This window comes from Bos javanicus, chromosome 15, assembly GCF_032452875.1.
Source record: "Bos javanicus breed banteng chromosome 15, ARS-OSU_banteng_1.0, whole genome shotgun sequence".
Classification (NCBI taxonomy): domain Eukaryota; kingdom Metazoa; phylum Chordata; class Mammalia; order Artiodactyla; family Bovidae; genus Bos; species Bos javanicus.
Window position 1 is genome coordinate 34,144,121 of NC_083882.1, and position 20,410 is coordinate 34,164,530.

Here is a 20,410-nt window from a genome sequence, read left to right on the forward strand (position 1 = left end):
CTGATGCACAGAGGCCACTTGGACACAGGGTGGGTAGCTGCATGCCGCTTCCTGGAAGAAGTCCTGGTGGCTCAGTGGTGAAGAATCTGCCTGCCCATCCAGGAGACATGGGTTCGATCCCCGGTCCAGGAAGATCCCACATGCCTCGGAGCATCTAAGCCTGGGCGCCACAATTCTTGAGCCTGTGCTCTGGAGCCCATGAGCAGCACCTGCTGAAGCCCGAGTGCCCCAGAGCTCCTGCCCTGCAACTAAAGAAGCCACCGAGATGAGAAGCCCACGCACGGCAAGCCCCTGCTTGTCGCAAAAAGAAAAGCCCATGCAGCAACTAAGACCTATCATGGCCAAAAATAAATAGATAAATATTTTTTAAAAACAGAAAGTCCCGGTGTCAAGTATTCTCCCCTGTTTTCAGACCCTGTGTCCGGATTTTCAGTTCCGATAATCTGATCAAAGTCATCGCCAGGAAGATGCGGCTGTGCTTTCACTCTGACCAGTGGTAAAGAGGAGAGGGAGGTGGAAACCCGTGGCTTTTTCATTTGAGGCCCTGATACATCTTTTGGGTCAGATGGTTGTGAAGCGCTTTCTTCTGCGTCCTTTGCACTTACTCTAACTGGCTCTAATCAGGTTTTCCACCCTGATTTTGTAGATGAGATAAAGAAATCTGGTGATTAGACACATCTCAGCGGCAAATCTGGGTTACAGCCTGGAACTCAGGCCTCTGACTTTAACCTCTAACGTTTGGGCTACTTTCTATCTGTCACATCTCTGGAACTTCTTCCAGCCTGGTGCCTCCTTCCTCCATGGTCTGACCACAGAGATTTTTTGCTCTTTCTGTTTTTGGTTCACAAGTTTAGTCAGGAAATGAGGGGGCTGAGCAAGGGGACTGAAAAAAATAATCCACAACCTACTTGTTTTTTCCCTTTTCTTTGCCACTATGCAGAAATAATTTGCCTTGGGGCCCCATTTGGGCAGGGTTGAGTGTGTTAACCCTTTATTGTTTGTTCCAGGAACTCAGGAAATACAGAAAGACAATGGACAGTTAGTTTAGAGATACATTTTTGAATCTAAGAGTCTTACAGCTTGTTGTCTTAAAAGGAATTTTTACATTATTAAAGTCAATGAGGAACTTTCCTGGTGGTCCAGTGGTTAAGACTTCATGCTCCCAATGTATGGAGGAACTGATATCCCACATGCCACATGGTTTGACCAAAAGATTGAAAGAAAAAGTCAGTGATTACTGTGTGTAGTCATATAGCTAGTTAATATCAAACTTTTGGATAGTAGGGAAAAGGAAAAGAGCTCATCATTTTATTAATACTGTGCTAAACCAACCAGTAGTAGTATGCTTGGAATATTATTTCCCAGTATTTTTTTCTCATTCATAGTTTCTTTCTTTCTTTTTTTTTTTTTAATTTTATTTATTTTATCCTTGACTGTGCTGGGTCCTTGTTGTGGCACGTGGGCTCTTCACTGTGGCTCGTGTGCTCAGCTGCCCCATGGCATGTGGGATCTTAGTTCCCCAACCAGGGATCAAACCCACATCTCCTGCATAGGAAGGCAGATTCCCAATCACTGGAGCACCAGGGAAGTTCTCAGAGTTTCTTTTTAACTGAGAGGCTTTTCACCAACTCTTCTATATCTTGTACGGGTGGAAGGTTAAGGGAGGACATAAACCCATAGGTCAAGGACAAATAAGTCTGTGAAATAAGGAAAAAGAAGAATTTCTGAAGCATTGTTTCTGGAGGAGTCATCAGGATGAGATATTTCTCTGAAGTGGGGGGATATGAGCCCTCTCATCAAAAAGATACTGTTTAACCTCGTCCTCCTGTTCTGCATGACCCAAGCTTGGTGTGAGTGCCAGTCTGACCCCTCCGAGCAGTCTGCCTTGGTCCAGTAACCATTTGTTTCCCGGCTGGGTCATTATATTCTGGAGCGCTTCCTGACCTTTCTGTTGATTCTCAAGATTTTTGGATGGAATGGCAGTAATAAAGGTTACTCTGAACAGGGTGGAGCTTCTCCAGAGAACAGTTTGCCCTTAGCTTGGGTGATACCATGCCTTTTCCCTGTGTCTACAATGAAGCACGTCTTCCTGACATGTGCAGATCCCATTAGGAAAAAAAAAAAAGATAGTCCCAGGAAGGAGGATTGTACTACCTCTCCTCTCTTGGTCACTTCTTTCTGTGTTTTCAAGCCCAAGATCTAACTGAAATCCTCCATGGTATAATTCAAACACATTCTCTTATTTTGTCCTCAGCGAAGGTGAGAAGACTATCTGGTCAGTGTCCTTTGAGAATATTCTTTCAGAGACTTATTATTAACAACTCGGGCTGTTGCTTCCAGATTCTAAGAGAAGTCCTCACTGGTTCTCCGGTGGTGACTCTGGGACCCTGCAGGTGCAGTGGGGGGACTGGTAGCCACACGTGTTAAAAAGCAGAGCCAGAATCAGACAGAACAAGGCAGGAAGTGGCCCGCCCATTCAGAAAGTTCTCAGGAACACTGGACAGTTCTCCGAAGTGCCTTCTCCATGCCTGGACTGCTCCCCAAAATGTCTCTGTTTGTCGACACCAGACAGTTCAGGCTGAAAATGTAGATAATTCAGGAGAAGTAATTCTCAAGTTCAACAAACACTTTTGGACACTTGCAGAGAATCAGCTGCTGTCCTGTATACTTGGGGCACAGAGATGGAGACAAGTGGCCCTTCCTTGAGGAGTTCATAGCCTTTGGGGGAGACCAGTGTGCAAAAAATAATTTCAGTAGCATATGGAATTCTGACTAAAACATAAAAAGTAGGTCTGAGGAAAAGATTTGCTCGGAGGGAGAAGGGAGGAGGGTCCTGGGACCTAGGTTTCACTCCTGCTTAGACTTTTCTCGGACTCAGCTGCCACCTGTTAGTACCTGCAGCTCTGGTTCTCCTTCGCTGTCAGAGAATCTAGTCTTCATGGTGGGTGAGGTTTGTTCAGTCATTTATCTCTTTTTTAAAAATATTTATTTACTTATATCACCCCACTCCAGTACTCTTGCCTGGAGAATCCCATGGACTGAGGAGCCTGGTAGGCTGCAGTCCATGGGGTCGCTAGGAGTTGGACACGACTGAGAGACTTCACTTTCACTTTTCACTTTCCTGCATTGGAGAAGGAAATGGCAACCCACTCCAGTGTTCTTGCCTGGAGAATCCCAGGGACGGGGGAGCCTGGTGGGCTGCCGTCTCTGGGGTCACACAGAGTCGTACACGACTGAAGTGACTTAGCATTTACTTATATGGTTGCATCAGATCTTAGCTGTAACAGTTGGAATCTTTGTTGAATCACGCAGGATATTTTGTTGTAGTGCACAGGCTCAGTAGTTGCGGCGCATAGACTCCAGAGTTCATGGGCTCAGTAGTTGCCTTGTGGCATGTGGGATCTTAGTTTCCTGACCGGGGATTGAACCCTTATCCTCTGCATTGCAAAGTGGGTTCTTAACCATTGGACCACCAGGGAAATCTCCAGTCATTTCAACTTTGAGCAGACTGGGAAGGTCCAAGGCTAGGAGGCTGGTCAGTGGCAGAGATAGCTCTAGAAGAGATCTGCAGCCTTACTGTGTGATCCCCCGACTCCACGTCCCAAGGAGCTCATCTTTGCCCAGGATGGAGCCATATCTTCATCAGTGAACCCAGGAAGCTCCGGCAGGCCTTGTCTGTTGTTAGGGGCAGGATGACGGTTTGTCCTAGACGAATGCCCTCGCTCACATCAGTCCAAGGGATTGTCTGAGGCACCATGGGAGTGGAGGCTCTGCTTTAATTTTTTTTTTTTTTTTTACTATGTGAGCCTAGACAGGTTACTCAGGCTCTCTGGGCCTCAGTGTCTTTTCTTGTTTGTAATATGGAGTTGTGAGACAGAATTAAGTACACGTGTCTGAAGAATCATGCTGTTTTTGTCATTAGTTAATAACTGATTTCTTTGGTGGTCTATGAGGCTTCTGAGTCTGCTCCTCTGGTTAGGGTAAGCTGAAATAGCAGTTTGTTGTTTCTTTGATGAGATGTCACTTTTCTGATCTATTAATAGGCACTGAAAATGAGTTTATGATTTTATAACTTGTGTCTGCTCTTGGCTGTCTCGTCTCTTTGTTGTTGGTCTGCTTAAGGCTTTGAATCTAGGTTTATTTCTCCTTCTCTATCTCCCCTCACTCTCCCACCTCTCTCCTCCTCCAAAATCTACATATTATCCTTGGGCTATTTTATTCACTCTTTTGAATTTAGTCATTCCCTCATGTTGAGCAGTCTCACATACACATCTCAGACCTCATTTCTTTCCTGAGCTTTAGGCTCAGCCCTTCAGCTGGCTGATGGACATGTCCATTGGAATGTTCTTCAAAGCAGTTCATAACTTAACTCTTCATCTTTCCCTCCAAACCAGTTCCCCTCTGTTCCTTGTGGTGGGGGTTGGTACCCTTCAGTTTCACCAGGTTTCCTTCCCTGGAAGAAAGTCTGTCTTCTCACCTCTCCCACTGTTACAGCTCCCTGGGCCACCACCGTCTCTCACATATATTTTTCAGGCGTCTGCAGCCACAGTGGTCCTCATGGCTTCACTTCTGCTCCCCTTCCTGCTTCCTTCATTGCCACTCCCAGTCCTCGGCCTCCAGCCAGAGTAACCATTCAGTGCCACAGATGAGATCTTCCTTTTATTTCCTGTTTATTTATTAATTAATTTTTTTGGCTGCATCAGCTCTTGGTTGTGTCACACGGGATCTTTTGTTGAGGTGTATGAACTTCCTGGTTGTGGTGCACGGGCTGAGTTGCTTCAGGGCATGTGGGATCTTAGTTCCCTGACCAGGGATCGAACCCTTGTCCCCTGTGTGGCCGGGCAGATTCTTAACCACTGGACCACCAGGGAAGTCCCAGGGATGCTTCCTTTTATTTCCAGGTCTTCACAGACATCGTTCTTCCACACAGAATTCCTCCTTTGTAACCCTGACTTGCTTGGCCATCTTGTCCTTCATCTCCTTTGTATCTTAGCTCAGTTACCCTCTCCTCTGGCAAGTATTTCCTCACTGGGGTATTTATTACAAATCTGTATTCTTAAGTTGTGACTGTTTGGTCTCATTGTATCCTTCACTGAATCAGAAGCTATGAAGGTTGAGTTAATTTTGTTCAGTGCTTGTTTTATTCAGTACCTGCTGGACTCTCTGCATGGATCCTAGTAGGAGCCCAGTAAACATATACTTATAGAGTGAATAGTCAAATGGATGAAGAGCTGTAAGGAAATTTGATTTTCATGAAATTCTATTGGAAATCATGTTATAAAGCAAAAAGTCCTCTTGAAGTTGAATAATTATGCCATTTATGTAAATCTGGATTGTTGCATGTTGTTGGTCTGTTTTAAGCCTGTTGATTTCTTTCATGGTTTTTCCTTTGTGCTGTGTTTTCCCTCAGACTGTGAGTGCTCACAGACCAGATACAGCTGCTGTTGTAAGGGTGGTCTCTATTCCAGGAGACAAACTTGGGCATCATGAGGTGGAGAGTGGTTGACCTCTCCCAAAACAAGACTCCAGAGTGCAAGGGCACTTTGGGAACAATGTTTTGGCTTATGGTCAACCTTATGGCTTATGGGGCCCAGGTAGTGACTAGCCTTTTCCCACTGAGGACCTGTGGCAGCTTTGAAGGCTATTTTTATTTTTGGATCTGTGATTGCCATGATAATACTCCTTTTCGTAGTTTTCTCTGAGTCTTCTAATTCTAGGTCGGGGCAACGGTTGTTCTACTTGCAGGAGAGAAGGATTTTGTGATAGATGCACCCTTCCTTCTACCCCTTTTCCCCCTACTTAGTCCAATCAGTGTTTATTGAACACATAGGACATGCCAAGTACTGTTCTAGACACCAAAAACAATAGAGAACAAAACAGTTTCTGCCCTAGCAGAATATGCATCCTAGGGAGGGGAGAGAGAGACGATAAACATGTGTTTGTTAACAACATTGATCCCTATTTATTATTGTTATTTAATTAATTTATTTATTTTTGGCTGTGCTGAGTTGTCATTGCTGCCTCCAGGTTTTCTCTAGCTGCGGCAAACAGAGTCCACTCACTAGTTGCACGGGCTTCTCATTGCGGTGGCTTCTCTTGCTGCAGAGCACAGGCTCTTGGGTGCGCGGGATTCAGTAGTTGCAACATGTGGGCTCAGTGGTTGCCACTTGAGAGGGGTCTAGAGCGTGGGCTCAGTAGTTGTGGTGTATGGGCTCAGTTGCTCCTCGTTAAGTGAAATCCTTCCAGACCAGGGATCAAACCCATGATGACTGCATTGGCAGGCGGATTCTTAACCACTGGACCACCCTGGAAGAATCTATGTGTTTTCTAAAACTGGAAAATCAGGAGCTGTGAAAGGAGCGTCTTCTACCCCACTCTGGAGAGAGAGATGATGGGGTTGAGCTGGGGCCCGACTCCCCTCCCCATGATAGTGCAACTTCATTCAGTTCTAGAATGCAGATGCACCTGCTGCTCTGACCTCTCCCAAGACCTCGGGAGACACGCTATGAAGCTGGGCCTCTCTCTGCAGCTGTCAGGCGCCAGAGCAGTTGTTCTCTGGGTGTTTTGCTTCTTTCCTCCTCTTAGTGTTAATGGAAGCCAAGAGCCAAAGGGCTGCCAATACACATGGCCCTTCTTTTTTATTTTTTTATATCACAACATTGTTTATTATGTGAATTTTTTACAATACAAACAAAAAAATACAGAATTGCAATATATGAATACAGCTAAATGCAGGATGACGATTTTTTTCCTTTTCAAGAGGCCATAATTCCCATTTCTAGTAAAAGACTGCACATAGGTAGAAATAGGTTGGTTATTAGCTTCACAATTTTGCTTAGAAATGATCTATATATGCATTTTCCCCCCTGCTACTTACCATAAACTATAAAAAGGGAATTAAAGGAAAGTTTCCTTGTTGGTTCCTATCATATGAAAGATGCTATATTCTATTTTTTAGCAGGGCCAATGTAACACATGGCCCTTCATTATGCCAAGTCCTGACAGCCTTGAAGGCAGGTCGGGAATGCCATTGATTGGGGCACTCCAGAGTGTGGAGCCTTGAACTGGGAGCTGGGGAGGAGGGTGGTGCAGAGGAAAGAAGGGGTGCTGATGCCTGCTGTTGGGAGATTCCGGTCAGAGCGGCAGACAGTGGTGCCCACTTGGACATGAAGAAACACAGTGCTCGTCATAGTGATGTAATCATCTCTTAATCTGGGGGCGCATTTGATCCTTTTCAGTGTGATTTACAAGGCCCTGGGCTCTGGAAGGTGGCACAGGATATAATTATTCTTTGTATTTGCTGCACCTGCCATGGTGCCTGGCACACACTGAGCCTTTCAGTAATATGCTTCTGGCATGACAACCTACCACTTCATTTGTCCCCACATCCTATGGGGTGGATGTAACAAGTATGCCCACTTGGAAGGGAATTGAAGCTCTGAAACGTGCTCACATCCATGCAATTGAGTAATGATGGAAACCTGACTCAGAAAGGTTGTGTCCCGGCACCTTTAATTCAGGCCTTTTCCGTCTTGTACAAACATAAGTGCATCTGGCACTGTACCCAGGCTGATGTTCATGTGCTGACAGCGTGGGTCAGCAGACACAACTGAGCGACTCACACACATACACACACACACACACACACACACACACATTCAGCCTTCTTTAGGCTGGCACAGTGAGAAGAGTCCAAATTCTACAAAAATCTGACAGCTTGGCTGCAGTGTACCTGCCACTGAGCTCTGACTGGCCTCTGTGCTTTGAAGAGTTCGGTCTAGTATATTTATTATTCATCCCCTCATTTGTTCAACAGCAGGTTTTAATTGGGCGTCTATTAGGCAGTCAATGCCAATCATAGAAATAAATGTAAAATTTAAAAATGTGACTGGTGTCTCCACAGAGGGGACAGCAGTAGCTGTTCCCTTGTTAGTCCTGGTTATTGGCCAGCCCTTGCTGTGAAGGACATCCTCTCTGTGGACAGTCTTCCTGAGGAAGTGGGGTTGGATGGACGTTTTATTTTAGGAGAGGAGAAGCAGTTTCCTCTTAGCGAAGGACTTAGCTCATTCATCTCAGAGTAGGCGAAGGTGGCCTGTGTTTTGTTGGCTGGAGAACTCTGGCTGTGGACATGGGGTAACCAGTGGTTTTTCTGCTCCTCCCTCTTTATACTGGACATGGAACCACTGATGCTTTGGTTTCTACAGCAGACGGTGGGCACGGAAAACTAAAAATTCTGTTTCTCACAAGCATCATTGATGCAGTGATTCAGAACTTAGGCATTTGGGGCTTAATTAACTATGCATTTTTCTCCCTTGTAGCCACAGAGAATCTGGAGTCCTAGAGCCTCTACCTCACATTTTCTGCTAGATTAAGGCCCCTACGGGTGACAGGTGCTGTTAAGTCACTTTTACTTCTTAATCAGCTCAGTTGTGTCCTTAGTATTTCTTACTAAGAAATAGTTGGCACAATGCAGGAAACTGCAAACCTCACTCCTCCAGGTTAAGTGGATCAGTACTGGGGGATGAATGAACTACTGAGCCTTTAAAAATAAATGTATGTTTAATAGATATAAACATTACATATGTGTGTATGTATATATACACAGGGGCTTCCCTGGTGGCTCAGTGGTAAAAAAAAACAAACCCACCTGCCAATATAGGAAACAAGGGTTCAATCCTTGGGTTGGGAAGATCCCCTGGAGAAGGAAATGGCAACCTGCTCTAGGATTCTTGCCTGGGAAAATCCCATGGAGAAAGGAGCCTGGTGGGCTGCAGTCCATGGGGCCTCAAAAGAGCTGGACATGACTGAACAGCTCAATATATACATATTCATATGATTTTGCATATAATTTTAAATTATACATATTATATAGTAGTAGTGTTAGTTGCTCAGTCAAGTCTGACTCTTTGCAACCCCACGGACCATAGCCTGCCAGGCCCCTCTGTCCATGGGATTCTCCAGGCAAGAATGCTGGAGTGAGTTGCCATTTCTCCAGAAGATCTTCCTGACCAGGGATCGAACCTGAGTCTCCTACATTGCAGGCAGATTCTTTACCATCTGAGCTACAGGGAAGTCCCTGTATATACATATAATTTTAAACCCTGGGTGTTCCCTAGGGCAGGGGTCCCCAACCGGTCCATGGCCTGTTTGGAACCAGGCTGCACAGCAGGAGGTGAGCAGTGGGTGAGCAAGTGAAGCTTCATCTGTATTTACAGCCTCTCCTCATCACTTACATTACACCTGAGGGCATTAGATTCTCATAGGGGTGCAAACCAAAATGAGATTACAGAGTAGACTGGACATCAGCAATACACTTTGGGTGTTACTGTCTCCCATCACCCCTAGATGGACCGTCTAGTTGCAGGAAATAAACAAGCTCAGGGCTCCCACTGATTTTCATTATGGTGAGTTATATAAAAAAGGTGGTGGTGCTGAGAAGACTCTTGAGAGTCCCTTGGACTGCAAGGAGATCAAATTATTCAATCATAAAGGAAATCAACCCTGAATATTCATTGGAAGAACTGATGCTGAAACTGAAGCTCCAGTATTCTGGCTACCTGATGCAAAGAGCTGACTCATAAGAAGAGACCCTGATGCTGGGAAAGATTGAAGGTTGGAGAAGGGGGTGACAGAGGATGAGATGGTTGGATAGCATCTCTGACTCAATAGACATGAGTTTGTGAAAACTCCAGGAGATAGTGAAGGACAGGGAAGCCTGGCATGCTTCAGTCCATGGGGTCATAAAGAGTCAGACACTTAGTGACTGAACAACAAATTTCGCAATATAATAATGACAGAAGTCAAATGCACCATGAATGTAATGTACTTGAATCATCCTGAAACCACAACCCTCCCCCGTTCTTGGAAAAATCATCTTCCACGAAACCGGTCTCTGGTGCCAAGAAAGTTGGGGACCGCTGCCCTAGAACAAGTGAGGTCCTCATTGGCTGTGGGATGGTGACTCAGCTTTAACCAGCAAAACAAAAAAAAATTTAATTTGCCTGTTGAATACTATCTTTGCCTTGATGTCAGCATTCAAGTTAGTTCCATCTACCTCAGAGAGACTTAGAGACTTGGCCTGGCCTGTTCTGAGTGAGGGCAGGTAAGCCCACCTGCAGCTGAGTGATGGCGCATCTGGAGTCACAGGTGGCCACTGATTGTGAATTAGAGAGTGATGGGGGCAGCTGAGGAAGAGCATGTGTCATTTCTTTGCAAAACACTGTCGCTAACTTCCCAGGCCTACACTGTTCCTCTCAGTGTCTACACAAATGGCTTTCCATGGATCCCCTTTGACTTTTATCCCAGTAGTAATTTGCAGCCTGCTTCCATGGGGTAAAATTCCAGCCCACAGCAAGTTGTCTTCCCTTAGATTGCTCTGTGTCATGAGTTTCCTCCTCTATAAGTAGAGGATCTTGGTAATACCCACCTTGTAGGTTGGTTTGAGGATGAACTAGGAAAGGTAAAAAGCATCTCTCTGTGCACAGTGCATGGTCACTTTCTGATTATTTTCTCTTTATCTCCCTCCCCTTTCATTTCCAGGGAAAGAGGTGTTTTCCAATTGGTGTCCTTTGGGGCCAACTTTATCTGATATGAAGGACAGGCCCTGGGACTTGTGGTTGTTCGTCATTGCGGCATCTTTGCTGAGTCACTTGGGGTTGGTGGACCTGAAAAAAAAATAGTGAGTGGTCCAGAAGGTGATTAGGGCTGTTGTGTGATCAGTTCAGGCAGCCTGTCCTGTGTCCGTACTTCCCAGTACACTTCTGAAACCCGATCCCCTTTCTCATAGGAGAGGGAGGGGACCGAGGAGCCAGCCCCGAAGGTGTTGTGTGTGTTTTTCCCAGCACTGAATTTCCTGTGATGTGGCTTCGTGAACCTATGATTTCAGCTTAATCAGTGCTGCCATAAGGCTCGGCTGGAGGACTCTAGATGATGGAGGGCAGGATTGTCTTCTGAGTTAGAGATGAGTGAGTCTTTGATATGAAGGATAATAAGGAGAGAAGATGCTTTTGGTGCTAGGGAGACGATGCAGAGAGAAAACTCTTAGCAAAATGAGAAGAACTTGTAAGAAGGAGACAAGGTAAGATTTAAAGACAGTTTTTAAAAGAAATTTGGAGGGAGTGGGAGGTACAGTATACATGGGATAAGATAGGCGCAAGGATGGATTGTACAACATGGGGAATGCAGCCGATATTTTGTAATAATTGTAAATGGAAGGTAACCTTTAAAAATTATATAAAAAGTAAAAAAATTAAATTAAAAAAGATATGAGGCGTTTGTGAGATTAGAATTGGTTTTGTGTGTACCCTGTGGTGCTTGTGCCGTCTTTCATGAGACTTATTTATGGAACTTGTATTTTGAGAAACACTTGTTATATCTGAATGTTTTATGAGCACTTAATCTTATATTAGTAGGAATATTGACATCTGTTTTGTCCTCATCAGCAACAATGGTAAATATTGTTTGACTATGTACTGTGTAAGAGAGCTGTTTAATATTTAGGAAAGTAGGAAAGCAAACGTTTAAGTCTGATCTGGTAAATTTTGTCACTTAATAGTGATGTGACCTGGACGTATTTTTTTCTTTTTTGAGACTTCGCACCACTCAGCTTTATTATCTTCATAATATTTTCACTTTTTAAATTGTCTCATTTTTAAAAATTTGTCTCTTTCTTGATGATCTGTATCCCATCTCAGCATCCCTGCTGCTGAACCATTAGAATCTAAGGTGTTTAGGAGCAGGGTTATGTCTCTGGTTAGGACTGAACTGGTACTAAGAAAACACTCAACAAGGGCACACAGAGCCCACGTTTTATGGAAGAAACAGCAGTTAGTAAGTTAGTCCTCATTATGAGTGAGAACACCGAAGGGTGAAGAAAAAAAGTAAAATACCTCCTCTTCACCCCAGGAGTTTATATTCTCAGACTTGAAGGGCAGCTGTGGGCAGAACTCTGCTCTTAGGCCAACTGGAGTGTTATTTTTTGCAATGCTATTAAATAGCTCTGTGGCTTTATACACATCTCTTAACTTCTTTGGCCTTTGGTTTCCTGTTCTGAAGGGGAAAGGAGGTGGGAAGATCATCTTTTTGGCCTCTTCTTGCTGTAAGGATTGGTCCATAGTTTTATTAGTAAAGTTATAGACGATGATAAAATGATAAGCTGGAGACAGAGTGACAGTGAAAGGAAGCAGGGCTTAATGGAAGTCCGCAGAAGTGAGTCAGGATGACAGGTTTCTCTCTCTGCCGGTGAATTGCCACTCCAGGTGTCTGAGTGACTCTGGTCCTCGGCTCCCTGCTGTACAGCCCAGGCCGCCTTGCCCTCCTGGTTCAGTTCATGCAGCACCCTTCTCTGCCACTCACTGAGCTTTCAAGTTGATTTTCCCTGCAGATTTCCTTCCGTACTTAAACCTTAGCCTCCTCTAGGGGATCTTCCCAACCCAGAGATTGAACCCACGTCTCCCACATTGCAGGCGGATTCTTCACTGTCTGAACCACCAGGGAAGCCCAAGAATATTGGAGTGGGTAGCCTATCCCTTCTCCAGGGGATCTTCCCTACCCAAGAACTGAACCGGGGTCTCCTGCACTGCAGGCAGATTCTTCGCCGGCTGAGCTACTAGGGAAGCCCAACCTTAGCTTCATTGCACGTTTAAGGCCAGAAGGTGGTCGCCCAACATAGACAGCAAACCGAGGTTCAGAACAGTGATGCTCCTTGCTGTGTGTGCTGCCGACTCAGGGAGCCAGAGCTGGACCCAGACTTCTGAGACCAGCTCCGGAGCTATTGCTCCACTCTGTTTGCAGTGTCTTCCATATGTTTTTATTTTTGACAGGTGAGTGTTTCTTTACACACGACTCCAAGATGAGTGTATGTGGATGCTCTAGAGAACCCAGTCGGGTGCTCTGAAGTCTTTTTATAATCCACTTTAGCAGTCATCCTGCTCTCATCCTTGCTACAAGGATTACCGAAGATTTGCTACAGACTTACCTTACTTTCAACTTCCCTGGTGGCTCAGGCAGTAAAGTGTCTATCTACAATGCAGGAGACCTGGGTTCGATCCCTGGGTCGGGAAGATCCCTTGGAGAAAGAAATGGCAACCCAATCCAGTACTCTTGCCTGGAAAATCTCATGGACGGAGGAGCCTGGTAGGCTGCAGTCCATGGGGTCGCTACGAACTGACTGGGAGACTTCACTTTCATTTCACTCTACCTTACCTTTGGGCTTCCCTGGTGGCTCAGCTGGTAAAGAATCTGCCTGCAATGCGGGAGACCTGGATTTGATCCCTCGGTTGGGAAGATTCCCCTGGAGAAGGGAAAGGCTACCCATTCTAGTATTCTGGCCTGGAGAATTCCATGGACTGTATAGTCCATGGGATTGCAAAGAGTTGGACATGACTGAGCGACTTGCACTTTGACTTTTTCACTTTACCTTACCTTTAGTTGATGAAGGTGGTAGATGTGAACTAGTCAGCAGGTATTCATTGCTTGCCTCACATTTGTTTTGCCCTGTGCTAAAGTGGTGGGAATGCCCAAGACGAAGCTGGAAGTGCCCCCAAGGTCTGGCAAGCAGAGGAAGCAAGGCCTCCTAGATTTTTCCCACGCCAGTTCCCATCACCTGCAGTCAGGCACCTCCTGCACCTCTCCCTGCTCATCGATTCTTTCCATCATCTCTTTAGCTTGAGCCTTCATCCCCTCTGCTTTTTTGAGGGGGCTTCCTTTTTTATTTTTATTTTTTTCTTTTTCTTTTGCTGAGCTATGCAGCATGTGGGATCTTACTTCCCCAACCAGGGATTGAACCCACACTCCTTGCATCGGAAGCATGGAGTCTTAACTGCTGTCCCTCCAAGAGGGCTTCTTTATAGGTCTCCCATGTAACCCTCTACTTTTCTTCTAATAAACAAATCACTGCCCTCTTCAGATTTCTTCAGTGCCTCTTTGTCACCTACAGCAACGGTTCCCAACATTTTAGGCACCAGGGACCCATGGGGGCTTCCCATGTAGCTCAAACGGTAAAGAATCCACCTGCAATTCAGGAGACCCAGGTTTGATCCCTGAGTCAGGAAGATCTCCTGGAGAAGGAAATGGCAATCCACTCTAGTATTCTTGCCTGGAGAATCCCATGAACTGAGGAGCTTGGCGGCTGCAGTCCATGGGGGTCACAAAGAGTTGGACACGACTGAGCGACTAACACTTTCACTACCCAGGGACTGGTTTTGTGGAACACAGTTTTTCCACAGGTGGGGGTTAGAGAAGGATGATTTTGGAATGATTCAAGCACATTCCATTTATCATACATGTTATTTCTATGATTATTACATCAGCTCTTCCGCATATCTTTAGGCATTAGATCCCGGAGGTTGGGGACTCCTGACCTACAAGATGAAATTTCATCCTGTTTCTGGGACAGACAAGGCCCTTCATGATGCACACCCCGCTTACTTGGTTATGTTCATCTCTGGCCATTCCCACCTCCTCCTCCATCTCCAGCAGTATGGAGCTCATGATAAAGTCAAGATCCTTGACTGAGCTTGCCTCTGTTTCTTGCCCTGTGCCAACCTCTCCATTTGGAATATGGTCTGCTCATAAAATTTTACTTTCAAATGTCAGCTCAAATGCTTCCTTCTTTGGGAAGCGCTGTTTGCGTTCCCATGCCACCCAGCTGTTCTTTTTCTGGTTGTGGGTCCTGAACTTTGAACACACACTTCCTGCACCCTGCCCGCTTGCAACAGTTATTTCATTGTGTGTGATCTCAGTATCCGATGGACTGTCTGTTTCTCTGTTAGGTGGTAAATTCCTTAAGAATGGACGGTATCTTTTTCCTTTTTAATTTTGGTGTTCTCCCTCAAATGGAGCCTGGCATATAGTAAGTGCCCCGGAAATGCCACTTTGAATGCCCAAGGTTATTTCACTAAGTACTGAAATGAAGCCAAGGGTACTTTTTACCCCGAGAAGGAATAGTGATTCCAGATGTTGTAGAAATGTCAGGAAGAATTGAGATAGGAAAAAAGGCCACGAGGCAGTCATTGGTGACCTTTGATAAGAGAACAGTTTGTATCAAGGGGTAGAATTGGAAGCTTGATTGTGGGGTGAAGTGAATAGAGAGGAAGTGAATACAACTGGTGGAGACCACCAGTTAGGAGAGGGGGATAATCAAAGGGAAAATGTGGTAACTTCAAGAAGTATGATGAAACCACAATGGTCTGACCCATTTGGGGTGAATATTGGCCCTCTTGGGGGCAACTGGATACCAACTTATCTGATGCAAATGAGACTCTCCCAGCTGAGTCAGGAATGGAGCCTGCCCATGCAGTATCACTCATTACCTTCTTACTAAAATTGCCTGGAGAAGAAACTGGATGTAAAACAGAGTCTGGAGCAGATGGCCTTTTAATTAATTGATTGATTGATTGATAGCTGTACTGGGTCTTCATTGTTGTGCTCGGGCTTTCTCTAGTTGTGACTACTCTCTAGTTGCTGTGCGCGGGCTTCTCACTGTGGTTGCTTCTCTTGTTGCAGAGCTCAGGCTCTAGGCATTCGGGCTTAAGTACTTGTGGCGTGCTAGTTCAGCGGTTGTGGTGCAGGGGCTTAGTTATTCTGTGGCATGTGGGATCTTCCTGGACCAGGGATCAAACTTGTGTCCCTTGCATTGTCAGGTGGATTCTTAACCACTGAACCACCACAGAAGTCCCTAGGTGGCTTTTTTGCTTTAAAGGAGCCTAGCTAATGACATAAGGAAAGCCCCCCCGACCCCCGACACACACTATTTATTGCTGAAATGTGGGTGACGAGCAGAAAAGACAGAAATGAATACGAGCATTTTGAGTGATAAAGTGTATAGGGTGTGTATGTACAGGTGTGACACTTTAAGGTGTCAGCTCTGCAGATGGGTGATTATAGAATGAAAGCGGAGCTTCTGGACTAGCCCTCTGGGCTCCTGTAACTGCTTCCCATCTCTGAGTCAGATCTCCTTAACTAGTGATGTGCATTGTTGGGGAAGGAAGAAAAATTTCCTATATCCTTCTAGGTTCTTCTGACTGGCCTAAGAATGAAACTGACATGAGACAGAAGAATAGGAGAAAATTAGGGACTTCCTTGCTGGTCCACTGGTTAAGGCTTAGTGCTTTCACTGTCATGGCCCAGGTTTGATCCCTGGTCAGGGAATTAGGATCCCACAAGCTGTGTGGCACAGCCAAAAGAAAAGGCTAAACCGGGAGAAAAATCAAACAGAAGTTTAATAGCATGTACACGTGGGAGAGATTCAGGAAAACAGTAATTTGCCACAGCAGCCCCAAGGCCTCTCCATAAACACCATCCTCATCTAAAAACAGAAGAGGATGCTGAGGGTGGGAGAGTCACAGGAAAGGCACGGTGAACAAGGGCGATGGTGGTGTAGATTTACGTTGCTATCTTCGCCACTAGTAAGAGTTTCTAGAGATTTGTTCTCCTCCTCTTCCAGGTGATGACAAAGACAGCTTTGTACATGGAGAATTCTCTTACAGATGTCAGTGTCTCTTTCAAAAGGGCAACTTCTAGTTGGTTTTTAGAGTCCTTCCCAGGTCTGCTGTTTCTCAGAAAAGAACCAGCTTAAAATATTTATGTGACAGTGTGCATGCCTGCATGCTAAGTTGCTTCAGTTGTGTCCAACTCTTTGTGACCCCGAGCACTGTAGCCCACCAGGCTCCTCTGTCCGTGGGATTCTCCAGGCAAGAATACTGGAGTGGGTTGCCGTTTCCTCCTCCAGGGGGTCTTCCCAACCCAGGGATTGAACCCATGTCTCCTGCGGCTCCTGCACTACAAGTGGATTCTTTACTGTTGAGCTACCGGGGAATCACCCTTAAAAGAGATGTATTTTAGGATGCTGATTTCTGCTCCCATACAGTGTATAAGCATCTTAATGCTCTTAGCCCAGCAGAGTTACATAGAGGACTCAGCAGTCTTGTGAGCTTCTGGCATCATCAATGCAATCGCCTGCCTAGCCCTGAGCTTGGAAAAGCATTTAAAGAAGTTTGTTCAGGGGTGCTGTGTTGGTCAGAAAGAATGTCATTGTGACTTATGGTTTCCAGGGAGAAGAATGGGGGGAACAGATAGTGAGGGAGTTTGAGATCAAACATGTTGTTGTTTAGTTACTAAGTCGTGTCTGACTCTTGGCAGCCGCATGGATTGTAGCCCGCTGGGCTCCTCGGTCCATTCAGTTCTCCAGGCAAGAATGCTGGTTGCCATTTGCTTCTCCAAGGGATCCTCCCAACCCAGGGATTGAAGCCTTAGCTTCTCCATTGGTAGGTAGATTCTTTACCATTGCTCCACCTCTGCTCTATTTAAGATAGATAACCAACAAGGACCTACAGTATAGCACATGGAGCTGTGTTCAATATGTGGCAGCCTAGATGGGAGGGGAGTTTGGGGAGAATGTATACGTGTATATGTGTGGCTGAGTCCCTTGCTGTCCACCTGAAACTATTACAACATTGTTAATTGGCTGCACTCCAGTACATAAAAAGTTAAAACCGAAAATTCCCAGGAAATACAAATAGAATCTGGATAATAAAGTCATAGTTGGGTTATATTTACAATGGAATTAGGACAGATGGGGATACTTGGTAACATAAAATGGTACACTTGTATTCTTGCAATAAATAAGATGAATAGATTAGAATTTGAATTAAAATACATTTTCTTCGAATACTGTCTTTTTAAAGTGAGATCATGTGAAAAATGCACATAGTGGACACTCAGTACATGTTAGTTTCCCCTTCCTCTATGAAACAAACTTGGTCTCATAAATAGCTATCATTAACTTTTCTGCTGCATTTCTCAGCACACATTAAGATCTTAGGGTACTTTGTGTCCATACTTTTCAGCGCGGTACCTGGTCCATCTAAAGTCTGCTTTCTCATCTTTTCCCTGTTTACACGCTGCCATTTAAAGAGTTCTTTAAATAAATTTTGAGTGAATGAATTATCCACTTTGTAGATCATCAAAATCTATTTTATGCCTTTGTCTATATATGTGACTCCTAGAGCAGAAATAAAGAGGAGATGTGATGGGCGGGTGGGAGGTTGTTTCATTAACATCCTTATATGAAAACTTAATGATTTATGATTTATTCACCTTCTGTTATTTTTTGTTCACTATTCTCATAACTATGTAATTCTCATAATTATATTCTCATATACTTTTGTTCATAATTCTCATATTCTCAAGGTGTTCCAGTACCTGTTGCCTTCTTGCTAGTAAAAAGTGAGCAATGAGTGGCGTATACCTTATCAGAAAGTTGTCAAGAGTGCTTAGCTGAAAAGATAGGCGTTACCTCCTGGGTGGAAAATCCTTTGTGCAAACAGATCAGGTGTCCCCAGTCCACCCAGATGTCCCCAGTCCAGGTCCAGTCAATGCTGTTTCTTCCCAGGCCCCTGAGGGGCTGTCTGAGTTGGTAAATGACCAGAGTTCTTGGTTAGGACTGCTTTTGTTGTTGTTGTTCATTTGCTAATTTGTGTCCCGACTCTTTGCGACTCCGTGAACTGCAGCACACCAGGCTTCCCTGTCCTTCTCTACCATCTCCTGGACTCATGTTCATTGAGTCGGTGATGCCATCCAGCCATCTCATCCTCTGTCACCCCCTTCTCCTTTGCCCTCAATCTTTCCCAGCCTCAGGGTCTTTTCCAGTGAGTTGGCTCTTTGCATCACGTGGTGGTCTTGCCTGGAGAATTCCATGGACAGAGGAGCCTGGCAGGCTACAGTCCTTAGGTAGCAAAGAGTTGGACATGACTGAGCAACTGAAATAAAAACAGGACTGTTTTTATTTCTTTTAATTGAAAAAAATATAAAAAACCACGATAACAGTTATACCTTAAGCCAGTTTTTCCTGGGGCTAAGGACAAATGAATTTGGGGATGGGAGTGGAGGTGGGTCAGGGAAAGGGGAGACAAGGAGACTGGAAAGACTGATTCTGGAAAAGAGCACACCCTCACTCTGTCCTTAAAGGTCATGGTCCCTACGTGGCATCTGACCGTTTATTTGCAATAGGGTTTCTGCATAAACACCCCTCCTCCCCCGTGTGTCCTTTGTCCTGTAGGACTCAAAAGAGTTTGACCTTCTTTCCAGATGCCTTGTCCTTTCTTCCCTTGGGTGCCTCTGTCCTCAATCCCTGGGGCAGAACGCAAGGCTTCTGTATCTTGCCTACTGTAACCTTTAGGACTCAAACACTTTCAGCTTCGGGGGTTTGAATTCTATTAACTAGAGGGAAACAGGTAGTGACAAAATTAACTGCCAGTTGGGAAGCCACAGTAATCAAATGTCTTGAAAACATATTTATTTTTAATTCAGTTGGATCTTTAATCAGCTGTAAAGTAAACCCTGGCCACCTTTTTCATTTTGGGGAGGGGGGAGAATCTGAAACATTCCTGTAGGAATTCACCAGTTGTTTCTGGAACATCAGCTGCCCAGTCTACTCCACATTGGCTCCTAAATCAAGCTTCTTCTACCTTGGCTGGCAGTAGAGTCAAGGTGGCACTGACAAGTGTTTCCTGTGCTTATTTCTGTGCAGAGGCCCTCAGGGCACCTGAATTTCTGGTCTGTGGCTGGCCCGCCCCTCCTGAGTCCTGCTCTCAGACCTAAATGGGATGGTCTTGGCCTTTCTGGTCTTACAGGCCTCCCCGTTGGGCTCAGGCCAACCTTCCACTGGCTTCCTAAAAGTGTCTTTGAGCCAGGCTCTGGCTCTAGGAAGTCCTACTGTCTTTCCAGGCACGTTGCTCTGGCTTATTTGGCGTGCCTGTGACTTTTTCACCAGCTGGTTGATGAAACAGCTCGACTCTGAAGCATAAGTTGTATTTTTCAGGTATCATCAAACACTTGTTTATTTCTCTGATTTCACTTGTGGCCTTGAGACGTTGTGGCAAGTTGCATTATCTGTCCCATCTCACGTCAGTGCCCATTGACTGGTTAGGGCTAACTCTTATCACTTCTCATTTCAAGGATTTTGCGGCTTTGGACTTCCCAGATGGCCTTGCTTTCTGGCTGAGGGCTGCCTCCTGCAGAAGAGAAACAATGGACAATTTCAACAGAATGAACATTCAGGCCCTTCCCAGCAAACCCACCCCCAAGTTCATATCTTCCCCAGTCTCATCACTGAAGTCATTCCTGCCACCCACCCCTTCCCAGTTTTAAGTGAAAGCTGTGGCCCAACTCAAGGTGAAATAATAAAGAGTTCAGGGTTAGAGAACCGGATTGAAATCCTCACTGCTTGACTTAGCAATTGTTTACGCTTAGACATGTCATATATTCCCTTGAGTCCTTGTTTTCCTCATCTTTATTTATTTTAAAAATACTTATTCTTTATTTATTTGGCTGCATTTTCTAACTATTTATTTGTCTTAGTTGCGACATGCCAACTCTTAGTTGCAGCATGTGGGATCTAGCTCCCTGACCA

General features: G+C 45.1%; 1 protein-coding gene across 6 annotated transcripts in view; it reads left to right on the forward strand.

Annotated features, from left to right (window-relative positions):
* The window catches only part of GRAMD1B (GRAM domain containing 1B), a 187,999-nt gene that overhangs the window by 8,450 nt on the left and 159,139 nt on the right, over window positions 1–20,410 (forward strand). Inside the window, exon 2 of one of the 6 annotated variants that reach the window (XM_061440647.1) lies at window positions 103–8,578. The exons of 4 other annotated variants lie outside the window; for them this stretch is intronic. In XM_061440647.1, coding sequence (XP_061296631.1) covers window positions 103–202 — 100 coding nt within the window. In that variant the 3' untranslated portion in view covers window positions 203–8,578. Of the gene's footprint in view, window positions 1–102; window positions 8,579–10,727; window positions 11,078–20,410 lie in introns of those variants that run through there. One more of the 6 variants, XM_061440640.1, reaches the window with a different exon arrangement.